At 42.0% G+C, this 14374-nt stretch overlaps 1 protein-coding gene across 6 annotated transcripts in view; it reads left to right on the forward strand.

The window, feature by feature from the left end:
* LOC125766589 (uncharacterized) overlaps positions 1 to 14374 on the forward strand; it is a 51262-nt gene that overhangs the window by 35299 nt on the left and 1589 nt on the right. For 5 of the 6 annotated variants that reach the window (XM_049432745.1, XM_049432746.1, XM_049432747.1 and 2 more), the window contains exons 4-5: positions 13394 to 13732; positions 13874 to 14193. In XM_049432745.1, coding sequence (XP_049288702.1) covers positions 13394 to 13732; positions 13874 to 14193 — 659 coding nt within the window. The remainder of the gene's footprint in view (positions 1 to 13393; positions 13733 to 13873; positions 14194 to 14374) is intronic. The other variant, XM_049432750.1, reaches the window with a different exon arrangement.

Here is a 14374-nt window from a genome sequence, read left to right on the forward strand (position 1 = left end):
CCACACACTAAAAAAAATAAGGTCGCATTCTAGGTAAAGCAAGACACGAAAATATTTCGCGCATACACATATTTTCCACCTGGGTCGTTCGTGTGCCACGTTCCGTTGGGGTAGAGGATATTCTATATTTTGTCGCGGGTTTTCTTCTTCTTTTTTTTGGGGGCCGGGAGGTATTATTTGCACTTCCTCTCCGCCGTTCGTACGTTGGGACGATGGATTGGATGATGGATTTTTGCCAACGCTTTGGCAAACCCTCGGAGGAAACACAAGCTCCGTAGTATGTACCCAGTACCACGGCTAGTGGAACCGGGTGTGCTATTCGTTTCCTATGACAGGTGTCAGTAGTGAAGTTGATGGCTGAAAATAGAGAAACTGGGCGATGAAGCAATGAATTTTCCGTTCCGCATGGGAATGTGTGCTTCAGGCACACACAAAGGACCATATCGCCGCACGACCAATTGTTTGTACTAGCTAGGCCGTTTTCTATGCGTCCGGAACAAATAGAAGAAGGGGGAAAAACAGTTCCACGTTTTATTACCTTTTTTTACACAAATAAATTAAAGTACGGTCGGTTTCTTTTACGACTGCACGGGGAACATATGGTGCTACAGCTAAGCTGTGCCATGATTCCAAAAACAGTGTTCATTCCCAAATACGCCGTACTAATGTGATTAATTCTGCAAATGAATGTGATGTAGCTAATTATTTTGTGGACCGAGTCCAACATGTGATGCTTCAATTGTAACCTTGAACTAGATTTGATCCAAATGATGGACACACAATCATGCTGTCACAGCTGTGTCACTGTTAGTAGGGCGTCTTTAAATTCATTTTGGTTTCGGTACAGCTTTAAATGCTGAACAAGAATGTTGTAAATTGGAAAAATATTTTTAAAAATCTCTAAAAACAAAGTTTAATTTAGCAAATTGCATAACTTGAGGCGTTTTAATAACTTTGTCAAGTTTACCTCAAAATGTACAACTATTTCTACTGAATATTTTTATTCAGCAAATTATTTGTAAAACGTTTGCCCACTCATACGGTAATTTTATTCAATCATCAAACAGTACCCCTTTTTCAACCCGATTAACGATCGCGCTAATGCAAAAATCATCTCCTTATGCTTCACTTTGTTGATTGAAAGTACAAAGCAGATCAATGCACATCTTGCTTGCAAAGTGATGCAGATTGTGTATTGTGTGTATCGTCCGGGTGGATGAATTTATTGCTCCATTATTTTTCAATCGTTACCGAGATTAAGTAATAAAAACTGCAGACACCATCCCGCACGATCAACGCCACCGCCCCGGGGTAAATTACATGATTCATCCCACTCATTTCCCACCAACGGGCGGTCCGAAAGGGGTTACCCGGTGGCCAGCACTCTAAAGTTAACACTTGCCACGCACACCAGAAGCCGCCGCCGGAAGTAGTTTCGTCTTATTTCAGCGCCAAGAATATGGCCGCCGGTGAAGCACATAAAGCATGCTCCGATTAATAATGATCGATAACTTACGGCCGGCAATTGACTGACCACCGATGGTTACACACGGCGCGACTGGGTTAAGATGCGGCGTGACTTTGAAGCAAACTTCAAAGTAGAAGAGGCCCCTTAAGCGATCGGGAATTACCATAATTTTCAACGGCTTCAACAGGATCGGTTCCTTCGATCGGTGGTGATCGACGCACAGAAGAAGGTTGAGAAACGTACACGACGATAAGCTTGCCGGGTGGTTGCTATGGGCAACACACTCCAATAAAACTACTTCCTTGTACTGGTCGATATATCCACTTACTCTTGATCGATCGATCGAGCCGAAACGATCGTTGGTTGGATGATGAATTAATCCATCACTCCTGGATGGGCAGGATCACAAAAAAAGGATTTATATGTTTACCTACGCGATCCCTACTTGAAGGATTGCTGGGACACGAAAAAGGTTCACAAAATTGCTATGTTGTTAAATGTTTTGTTTTCCAGCAACAGGAATAAGCAGCGGTCACACACAGTAACAAGCAATTGCCCACAGCCCAAAATCGATCGGCATGCTTGCGCTGTCCGTCTGTTTAAACGAATCGAGATCGATTGATCCCAAGTGGAAGCTTTGGCAACAAATAAAACACAACCACAACAACTCGTCCTAACCCTAAGGGCCTAATCGTGACTGCTGGAGCAGCCGACTGCATCGCTGTGTTGGTGCTTACTTTCCCACCAACGTCATGGAATGTGAATGGGATGCGTGCATCATTCAAGCGCCCTTTTAGCCCACGGTATAGTGGTACCTTCCTCCCTTGATAACGGTACCACTTTCTCTCTGCGGTATAAGTTGGAACTCACAGATGATGATGATGATGATGAATTCCTGTCAATCGTTAAAAGAAGGCGCATGCAAAGTAGCCAACATCGCTTTTAACCATCGCTGATTAGAGACCCAAATGGGTGATGGTGGTGCTGGTGGAACGTTATGCCATCGCTCAGAGGGGTCAATCGAATCGAATGTGCCCTTCGTTACCCTTTGTGCTTGTTACGAGCTGATGGCACCAGCAGTTAGCAGTTGCACCACCCCCGAAGCGAGGGTGGCATAGAATTTGGAACGCTTCAAGCAGTTGGAGCTCACGCGATTATGCAGTGGAGAAATTCTAGTTGCCCTTTTTCCCGGGATCACTTATAGCCACGAGCGATCGTTTAATGGCTTTATCATCTTGGGGAATTTAAAGCTAGGAGAAATTGACGGCACGCAAACTTTTTCTCTTGCGTGAAACGTGAGCTGTTTAAATATTATTTCTTTAAATCGGTATTAATCTGAGATTAGCAATAACCTTTTTTTAATAATAAAAACATTTTTTTTCGATTTGATTTGTAACAAACTTTGGGAATAATCTTCCGAACTGAACATTATGGAACACATTCCCTTAATCACTTTGTTTGGTTTGGCTTTGTGTTTGTGGACCGTTAGACAGTATCAAATTTCGTTTAGCCATCGATTTCTGGTTTGCAGCCTGGTTGGGTTGGGTGACCCCGGTTAAGGATTTTGCAAAATTTATGCGATGCACGCCCACCGATAGCCGCTAAACGAAAACACCCCCTCCGGGTTGGCATCATCAAGAGCAAACGCGTATAGGACACAGGAAACTAGCTTAAGATGGGAATCGATTCCTTTACTTCGTGTTCTTGCGTGCGTGTGTGTGTCTGTCTATTGGAAGTTGGACTCAAAATTTTTGGGGGTGGGAAATCGATACTTTAACCTTAGGGCGGTGAAGAAACATGAGTGCCGTGCCAGGCGGGGAGGGTTAAGCAACGAACTTGCGTTGACCGACATATCTTGCAGGTGTGTGCCGAAGGTTCAAGTACTATGGCCCGCATTCACGTGCAACATGTTTTGCGGACCCTTGTGTAAGCCCTCTAAATGCTGGTTTGGTGGATGTATTTTTCTTCTTCCTCCCTTGCATCATGTTTGCTGGTAGTGAAATGATTACTTCGACGGCAAGTTCTAATGATCCCCACTACACACGAATTCTCACGAAACACTAATCAGACAGCGTGAATAATTCAAAAATCTATCTTCCGCCTGCAAAAGCAACTCCCAAAACCGCAAGGTGTTTCTGTTTTGTTTTACTTTTTTATATTGCATGATCATTGCTCTGATTCCGAAAGCCCTAAAGGTAGGTTTGAAGCATTTTGGGCGGTCTTGAAACCTTTTTTTTTCTTATGAACAATTTGTGTGGTGTTGTCGGTATAAGGATGATTTGAAGGAAATTAAGGATAACGCATACACAATTTCAATCTCAGACACCAGCGAGCAATACGGCGCAACGTAAAATTACGTCGGGTTTGAGGTAAAAAGAAAGGAAGAAAGAGAAAACGAGTGCAAGATGTGTAGCAAGCCGTTACCAAGCCAAGTGCCCAAAAGTTTATTGTTTTCAGGTATCGAATGGTTGAAGAGAAAACGTCGAAGTTTGCCCAACGCGTCCAACGGACGTCAAGTTTTGCCCTAATGTCCTGCATACGAGCCATCAGTCAAATGAGCAGTATTTCCTCGGTCAGCTCTATCTCTTTCTTTCTCTGCGTAACAAGTGTTTACAACGAGCGTAGGCACGTTCTGTGTGTGTTCGGAATTCTTAAAGATGAAAGCATCAGTCACGAAGAAGAGAAAAAAAAAAAACGATGAATCTTCTAAAGGCAAGTAAGGAAACCCGATTCGTTGGTTCCGCTACGGTGTAATTATTAGCATTATTTGTTTTTTCCACCCTGTGCAATGTGCTTCATTCCAGAACACAGGAACAAAAACGTTAAAGAAAAAGGTTTCCAAAAGATAAATGTCTGAACAACGGGCGCCCGGGGGAATTGAGAGTAATTGTACCGGACGAAGGTCGCACACGGTGATGGTGAACAAGTGAACAAAACAAAAAAACGCATTCCGGTACCCAGAGGACCCTCGGGATATTCCTGAGGCGAACGATTGCTAATTGGCCACGGAAGTTGTGTTTTCTTTTGGGGATTTTTTTTTGCTTCCCCTATTGGGACCTCCACACATAACACAAGTGTTACAACTTGCTAAAAGGATAACGGTTCCCAAACGCGGCTGGAACAAATTGATCTTTGCACTTCCGATGGCCGATTAGCGTCAGCCGATTGGCATAAGCGATCTTGGCAAGGAAAAAGGCTCCTCTTCCTCTGCAAACAAGCCAACATTGGGCATTTAGGATGTAATGTGTTTGTCTTGCATTTGCTTCATTCACACACTTTATACAGTACGAGAAATTCCTATAAGCGCACATACAATTTTTGACCTGCAGGTTCAATTTAACTCTTATTGCAAATCCTTAATATGTCGTATGAAAGGCATTTAAATAACAAGATTATTGCACCAAAAATGGTTTGTTTAATGTTCCGAACACTTATTTTAAAGAAGAAACCCCATTTTTTGGAGAGAAATTCCTATAAGCGCATTTTAACTTTTATATTAAAAAACCAATACAAATAACAAAATTACATGAATTAGTATTTTATTAGTATTTGGTTGGTTTACCATTTTTCAGAATTGTTTCATAAATCCGGTTTGGCATTGAGTCAATGAGCTTTTCCAACATTTCCAATGGAATTTTTCGCCACTCGTCTCTTACGCATGTTTGTAGCTCATGAACTGTTTCAAACTGCCGTCCTCCACTGAAAACTCGTCTTGCCAGGATCCCCCACAGGTTTTCGATAGGATTCAGGTCCGGACTACGAGCCGGCCAGTTCATAACCTGGATGTTTCTATCGGAAAACCATCCCATGGACTTCTTACTAACGTGAATAGCAGCGTTATCTTGTTGGAATATGAAGTTGTTGTCCATAATATCCTCTGTAAATGGAATTAGAACGCTGTTCAGTAGCTCCACATAGCTCTCGGAATTCATCCTGGTCGAAATTGTGGCGATTGGAGTTGTACCTTTTCGCGAAAACGCGGCCCACACCATTGGACTGCCTCCTCCGAAATTTCTGCTCAACTTTATCTGGGGGCTCTTTCGGAGATCATGCCAATAATATGCACAGCAGTCAGGGCCATCGAGATTAAACTTTTTTTCGTCTGAAAAAATCACTTCACCCCATTCCGCCTTCCAATCCATGTGTTGCTTGGCAAAGTCCAATCTTGCTTGAATGTGCTTCGGAGTCAGATTAGGTTTTTTTGCTTTTTTCTTGTAGACAAGATGTCCAGAACCTCGTAAAATTTGACAAACACGTCTTTTTGTTACAGGTAAATTGAGTTCCTGCTTTATTTCTGATGCATTGAAATTTTCAGTCCCACCAAGCTGTATGATACGGTTCCGTTCTCGATTGGATAGTTTAGAATTACCCTTGTTTTTCTTCCGGACTCCATATTGTTGACCTTTTTTCAGGAAATTTCGTACTACTGTTTCTCCTCTACCGATTCTCTTTGCTACTTCTCGGTTACTTAAGCCAACATCCTTCAACTCGAGGATCAATCTCTGCTCTGTTTCGTTTAAGAATTTTCCTTTCGGCATAGTGCTTCAAATGCTTCCAAAACGCTTAATTGTTAAGTATACCCACACACAAATATGCCCGCATCATGTCATGCATGACAAATAGTCAAGGTGTAGATATAAAGGTGGACCAGCCATTGACAATGCGACTGCGCTTATAGGAATTTCGCACACAAATTTTAAAAAAAGTTATGTACATAAATTATAATCGCACAATTTTTTATGAAAGCATTAAAATAAAACCAAACGAAGCAATAGTAATTCATAAAAAAAGAGAAATTGAATTTCATTTCGTTTTCTTAAAAATATCTAGGAAAATGTATGTGCGCTTATAGGAATTTCTCGTACTGTATCTGAGATGAGTCATTTTAGAAGGTACCGAGCGTCATGTCTGAATATTCCAAAGTAACTGTGGAACAGAATTTAATGGTGTATCGTTAAGGGCTTTGATGGGGAAACGCAACATAAACCGGTTGAACCCTTTTTGGCCCCGTTACCGACTTAAGTACGCGCCGTGTGATGTACTTTAAAAGAGTCATTGCTTTTATCGTATCACTTCTCCCGCAAAGGCGGAATGACATTTCATAAATTGATGCGTTACTTTTACTGTTTACACATACACTGTAGGTGTATGTGCGCTTATCTTTTCGGAGATGCTACCTATTGTATGTTGAATTTTATTAGCAATATTTTCCACGTCACTCCACCAACAAATCTTCTTTAGTAAACCCAAAATTCTAGAGGCAACGTTTTTAAATAATTTATCAATTGACATACATCGTTGACATTGTGTTGCTGGTTTGTCGTAAACGAAACGAATTGAACATCAGCACGAAGGTTCCGGAATCGATTTTAAATCGTCATCAGTTTTCGAAGCTATTCAACCACCACTTTAAACTATTCCTCCCTTATTGGTTGATGCGTCATCATACGTCGCAGGCCCAAACCACGAACTAAACGATCGTTTCGACAAGATTGTATTAACGGTGACGAATTAGTGTCATCTTCTTGCTACCGCTGTCATCGGTGTGGAAAAGCTGTGTCGTGCGGTGTTCGAGAAACTAGAACATCGTTTAAATATGGGGCAATCGGTCGGTGACACAAACCTGTGCAAGTGTTCTATTTCGAGACGGTACGCTCGGTTGCGTAGTGTTGCGTACTTTGGAGAAAACGATCCCGGGGTGATGTCCCCGGAGTGATGCCAGAACTGATTGGTTTTATGCAAAAAAAAAAATCGTTTGCTAAAACGGTCGTTTAATTATACCTTTAGCTACACCACACAAAAACCCAATCGATCGATTGATCGTGTGTGGGCTTTTCAAATATGTCGCTAACCTTGCACCTCACGCCCTGGGAATGGTATAATCTTCCACCAAGGAAATCCAATCTTCCGTGTTTCATGCCGTGTTTCACCGTCAAGGGTATTAATAAGGCTTACATCGTACGAATTGGCCCTCGCAGCCGTAGGTCAAACGTAACACGACCCGAGAGGGAGTGTTTCAAAATCGGAAAAGTCTCTCCTTTCATTCCCATTCCCATTTCGTTCGCCTTCGCCTTCTTATCCCACTGTCTGGTCTGGGAGTTGGCCAATTCGATAAACATTTCAATCTCATCATCTTCAGCTTAACTGTCTCGCAGTCTCGGAGATGAAATCGATAAAAAGTAATCACTAAATCACCTGTCCATCATCATCTTCGTCATCAGCGGATGCCGCTAGCGAGCATACGTACATGTACGGCAAAGGGTCTAGTAGCATAAGATGTGTCCTACGCTCGGGGAGTTGTTTGCTTTTCATTCCTCAATCCATTCCACGTTGAGATAGATCATCATCATCACCATCATCATGCTCCGTCCGCACACGATGGCAGCAAGAGCAACATGGCACAGCTAACCATGGCTGATGGACCCCCTCGAAACGTCAATGCTTTTCCCCATTCTCGTATTACTAAAAGTAAATAATCTTGGCTATATTTTCACGGGGACTTTAGCTGATTGAGAAGTTTACTTACCGGCCAGCTAACACCAAGCATCCAACCTATCACAACACACTCAACATAAGATTGCTCGGAGACATGCCCGGCGTTGACTCCCTGGCTTCCTTCCTGTTCGCTTCCTTCCTCCTGGAAAACCTAGGGCCACATAAGGGTGAACAAAATGTGCCCGAAAATGAACCGTTTATGGTGTGTGTAAAAGTTTTTTGTCTCGTTTCATTTTCCAATTTTTCGTTCCAATGTAGAACATCATCCAAACCTGAGTTCCATCCAAACACTTTTGAGCGGGCTGGGATTGGGAACGCATCGCAAGGGAAAGAAACTTCTCCGGCAGATGGCCTTCATTTGACACCAGGAGAGGAGAGATTCACCCACATTTTCCTGCTGAATTTTTCTTTTATGGCAGGTGCGCCCCATAACCACCGTGGAAAACAATATTGGAATATTTCCAATAAAGGTGACTATTATCTCACCCCTGGTTAACATCCACCAACAGCACCCTCCAAAAACACACACACACACAAAGGAGGTTGTTGACAGGGTGGAAAAGTTTTTCGCACTTTCGCTTTTCTCTTCTTTTCCATTTCTATGAAATGGCTTTTCCTTCCACGCAGCTCGCGAATATGGTAGTAACACAAAAAACGAGCTGTTAGGAAATGTTAATTTCGCTGGGAAAACTTTTCCAACGACATTCTGTGAACAAACACCACAAGAAGTAATATTAAAGCGCAAAGAAAAACTAACTGAACCTTACTTGCGTCTGGGTGACAATTTCTGGAACAAAAAAGAAACAGGTAATTCCATCCGAAATGGTTTCGTGGTTTGGTTTTTTGGGGCGTATGAAAGTAATGTTAAATAGTTTCTGTTAATTTGAAAGAATTTCAGTTTTTTTTCCTATCGTGAGTTTAGTTTAATCTCCAACGGGTGTCACTGGAATGGGAACGCAGAACGACCAAAACGAGGTGTTTATTTTATATCGATAAACTTTTAAATGTTAAAAAAAAAATATTACTGAATGGGAGAATCATCCCTACAAAATGCAATTGAGAGAGAAGATAAAAGAAACTATTCAAATAAGTTTATCTTATTTTATGCTCACATACAGGCTCCATTCATTTATCATAAAAATGTAAAAAAGTAGATAGTTGAAATATGAAACTAAAATAAAATATGATCTTATAATAGATTTGGAGGGATTCGTTAAAATAGTCGGCTTGACTGCTTGACCTCACAAGCTCTCCCGGTGTGTATTCAAATCTCGATAAGAACTCCAATATTGGACGGAGGTTGTCTTTTACGGTAAAGCTTCAAGTTATAGATGCTAAAGCAACATACAAAAAGAAGAATAAATATACCTTTCACTTTAACTTTAAGCTATTCCACTTCCTTTTCCCGTCCATGAAAACATTCAGCTGCAGTTATTGAAAAAGGGCTTAAGAAGCCTTCACTTTGCCATGTGTGTGGATTGCGTGTTTGAAGACGATTAGTCATTCGAATAGCCACTTTAGTAAGCGTCGTTGACAAATTTGCTTTAAAGTATGCAATGCCTGTAACATTCGATGGTCAGAGCAATGCAATTTACTGATCATAATAACCTTGTTGTGACTTTGAGTAAGTGATCAGCTTAGCCGGAATGCTAAGCAAATTGCCAATGAATATTATTAAAATGAGGGTTTAAAAATTTTTTGCACTATTAAGTTTACAAAAATGTTATTTCTATAAACATTTTTAATCGTAGTTTATTTAATTAGTTCTCATCAATAGTTGTAGTACAGATCAAACATCGCGATTGATGGTCTCGCTGGTTGTGAATTAATTTCCCACACCACATGGCTTGTGGTGTACAAAGTCCGCAAAGAGTGCAGTTCTATGTGTGAAAGTAATGACAAATGGGTATGTCCGGGGAATCACCACAACCGAAGTAAGATGAACCCTTGATTCATGCTGAAGTAGGGCAGAAGCTTGGTAAGAGAAAAAGAAGCAAAAAACAAAAAACCACAAAACAGATGCAACGGAAGCGAACCAGTGTCCGCCGTCTGGCTAAAGTCTGGTTCGACGATCTCTGACAAATAGAATGCATCGGAGACAAGATCAAGGTGTTGGCGGTGTTGTGCAGTGCCTGTTGTTTGTTTGTTTGTTTGTTTAGCAACGCTGATGGGATATTCGTATCGGATTGGATTGGTGGTGAATGTAATAGTAGAACCGTGGCGTTCATCGACACATTCAATGGGTAAGAAATAAAGCTAAAGAAGAAAGCGCTCCTGAAGTCGTGAAGTTCGTGGTTTGCAGATCGGGTCGTTCCACTGCACAACGGTTGCAATATTCACTGCACGTAGAACTGATTCGTTCGACGCTAAACGAACATCTTGAAGGGATGGGGGCTCTAACCTCCCACCGTTCAAAACCCACGGCGCAAGGTTAACCGGTGATCGCACCATCCGAAAATTCACCCCTTTATGAGAGACCTTATGCTCCTTTGCCCCACCTGCAGCTTTTGGTACGCTGAGTCATGCAACGGTATTAGCCTCCGTTTCGGCAGAAGACACTCTTGTTCCAATGTACGGGTGGCAGGACGGTCCGAGAGAGAGAGAGAGCGCGCGCATGGAATATTAATGCTGCAAAGCAACCCATAAAGCCCGTAATATGTTTTACGACGCATCGCTCCAAGGGTCGACTCGTCGACGGTCGTCGATGGACTTGGTGATGGTTCTGGTGCATCTTTTTTTTTTTTTGATCTACCATACTGGCCCCCCATTCAACCGCCAGTGTCAGAGATGAACTTACAGAGCATTGCAGGGCAATGGAGTGCACTTTTTGTGCCAACCGAACATATTATCATGACCCTATCCCGTCGGAATCCCGGAGTGGCCGCGCGTACGGCAAATGCTATCTATTTGTGTGCCCGGGGTTGGTTGGTTGCGTGACAAGTATGAGTAAAACAAACGATAACGACAAATGATGGAGACAAAGCACCCGGGAGTGGATGAAAATATGACTCGCTTTTTGTAATGCACCATCATCGCCAGGGGTGGCACACAATTGCTCGCTTCTGCGAATGCATTAATGTCCATGTTCACTGTTGCCGTTTGCGAGTGCGATGGGTGGTTGCATCGTAAAATGCTTTAAGGAAATGGTTACACTTTCCGGCATTAACCAATCGCATAAACTTGTAACGTTTGTAATCGAGACAGTGTACCCTGTCCATCCAATCCATTACTAGTGGTGTTATATTTTACGCACTTTGCTATTTTTTATTGGCCACACGCCAATGTTCATGTCCACAACGTTCACCGTCCGTCAGTTACATTGGCTGTTATGGGTTTAACATACTTGAGCAGCATTTAAATCAATTGTTTGTCATCGAAAGAAGAATCGCGGTGCTTTCTTTGCGGAAAATACTTCTCAGCCTATACGCAAGCAGAGGCAGCAGCAACAGCAACAGCATCCTTTCTGATCCGCTCTGCTCTGTATCCCAATTGGTGTCAGAATGGTCGTGGAGCTTAAGCAGACTGTAATAAAGCGAAAGTTTATTGCTGCTAGTGAAAGTACTAGGATCTATACGATCTCTATTTTTATAGCATAAGTAACAAAAAGAGAATCGGTATATTTGGTGGCGTTGGAAGCAATTTTGAGAAACGTGGGTTAGAGTATCGTGGAGCATGAGGAAGTATCTTTATAACATGTTGTTATTTTGATTTAACTATGCAACATCTTGACACCTTAAATATATTTTTATCAAAAATAACCAAAATGCTGGGGCTATAAGTACTCAAAAATATAAGCAATAATAATAAAGTCTGCATACAAATTGCCTGCTGTATGTAGTAACGAAGCCTGTAAGACACACGGCAAGATCGGGTATTGATGTTGTAGTGTCACAAAAAATCATTTTTTTATTTTTATTTCTTGATATACGACTCATATATTTGTATTTTTTGCTTCTTAAGAACAGCCAACCCGTATCAAGGACTTATTTTGCCACATAGTAGGATAGTCAGTCCTTGCTACGGAGGGACGGTTAGAATGGGATTTGATACTAAGTCCTGTCGTGTGGACCGATGCCGTGTGTCACATACACCACCGGGTCGCTCCACCACTTGTATTTTAGTTTCTTTTAATTCTTTTGGATCTTTCATCACGCAAGAAATGTATAGTATTTCTGATTTTGTTTCAAATATAACAAATTTTACAAGATAAACATTTAAAAACTAAACTATCGAAACTAACGAAAATAAACTATCTACACTTGTAAATACGCCCCAAAGCTCCAACATACTGTATACTGCTACTGTGGGCAATTCGGTGCGGTGTCGTGTATTTACGACCGATTTATTTAATCTACCTACCAACATTGTGCAGCATTGTGGGACAACTTCTTGACTTGCTCGCTAATTTAATCCCCTAGACACGGTTAATCTTACCAGTTCTTTAGCACACCCGTTCGTAGTGGGTACCGTGACCAGCTTTACCGCTTGATAAGCTGCCGGATTAAGTTGCACAGGCAAAAGGCACACTTTCACCGGTCGACAAGCGTGATAAAAGACATGCTAATTAACGAACGCACAACTTCTGTGTGTGTGTGTTTGACGATTAAACGACGCCTTTAGTAAAGTACAGCCGTGCCGTGGACAAGGCACGGAAGCTGTTACATGAGATGAACACACTTTGCGATAAGTGAAAAAAAAACATGAATCGAAACCATCGTGAAGAATGACATTTTCTATGCTTTAAACGTGGGAATTTTAAGGCTAATATCAATTTCAACCCATCATTGAGGTTCGTTTTCGTTCCCAGTTGAAGCATTTGTCGTAGAGCAGCATTTTGAGGAAGATTTGTGTCTAAAACGATCAAATTTTGAAAGACGATACGAATGGGCGAAGATGAACAGCATAATGTTGTCAGAAACTATGAATGGACATTGGCTGGGTGAAAGGATTTATTGGCATGGCTGCTACGAAACGAGCGCACCGAATGCAGCATGAGACGAGTTATAAATATTTATGAATCACATCAAACTTCGAATGATGCTGAGACCTTGCCAGTCTGCCGTAAAATGTGCATCCAACTGCTTGGATGAATTTGGACAAAACATCAAACCATAATCAGTGATTAATTGTGCACTGGGCGATGTCAAACGTCGTGGTGCAGCTCCATTCGGAACATCTGGTCGGCCAGATACGCCCACCTCGATGTGTGAAGGTGTGAGGTGAAAATGGTTACTAGATTAACTTAATTTAACATCCATTTGTGTGATTAGGGTCGTACGAAAAAGTGTTGCCGAATAAAGTTGTCGAAATTGTGGGCTTTACTTTAAGGCTATGTAATACCTACAAAACGAACACGATAGTAGAGGATTAAAAGGGTTACTTTTTGTGGTATGATTTAATCACAACTTGCTTGTTTTTCCATAATTTCAGAGCTATCCCGAACGATACGGATCACTCACTGACTATAAGCAAGCAAATTTTGGCTCCAAAGACGCTGTTGAACGATCGTACAATGCGTACGCCAACATCAGCAATGCAGGAAGTGAAGCGAAGAAACATATCCATCGAATTGAAATGGAAGGCAAATGCAAAGTGCCCAGACCAAAAATTATCCCAGCGTCAAACGATAGGACGAAGATTTTTACCCCCCACTGTACCATTCTGCACCGATGCGAGGCCGATACGGGATGCTGTGCGCCCACTCAAACTTGCGCACCCAAGTCAACGAGTGAAGTCAAGCTGTTCTTCTATGTGAGTAACGACACCTACGTAAGTAGTGTATAACCAGGATATCATTCAGCTTTTCAAGCTCCCGGTGCGGCGGTGGTTCCCATCAATGCAAGGAATTTGTTGTACTAATGATGCTAATCGATTACACGCCATATCGTTCATTGTTTCGCTTTTTTCCAGGTGAGTAACGTAGGACCCCGACAGCAGAGCACGGTAACTACTCTTACCTTCACGAACCACACCGAATGCTATTGTGCACAGTTGGATTCTGTGCATGGTCAGCGAAACAGCCGACCGCAGGTACAGAACTCATTGGAGCACAGTGCGGAAGGAAGCGGAGGCTCTAGTGGTGGCAGCATCAGCAACAGTTGTACATGTCCACACCATTTTAAGCCGGTCATCGATAACGAATCGCAGTGCTACTGCGATTGTCTGTCGAGCGATCGGGACTGTGTTCGGTTTAAAGAGGGCTATGAGAACTTTTCCATGGAAACACGAAAGTAAGTCTGAGCGAGGATGTAACTATGTTGCTCAGGGGTGTCAAACATACGTGAGCTTTGATGATCTCCTTCCGACCTAAGCTCACGTATCAAGAAGATCACTTGAATCGTTTGAGAATCGTTTGACACTTCTGGGATAAATTAAATCCCTTGTTCAGAATTGATTTTTATTTTCATTTTC

This window comes from Anopheles funestus, chromosome 2RL (genome assembly GCF_943734845.2).
Source record: "Anopheles funestus chromosome 2RL, idAnoFuneDA-416_04, whole genome shotgun sequence".
NCBI lineage: Eukaryota > Metazoa > Arthropoda > Insecta > Diptera > Culicidae > Anopheles > Anopheles funestus.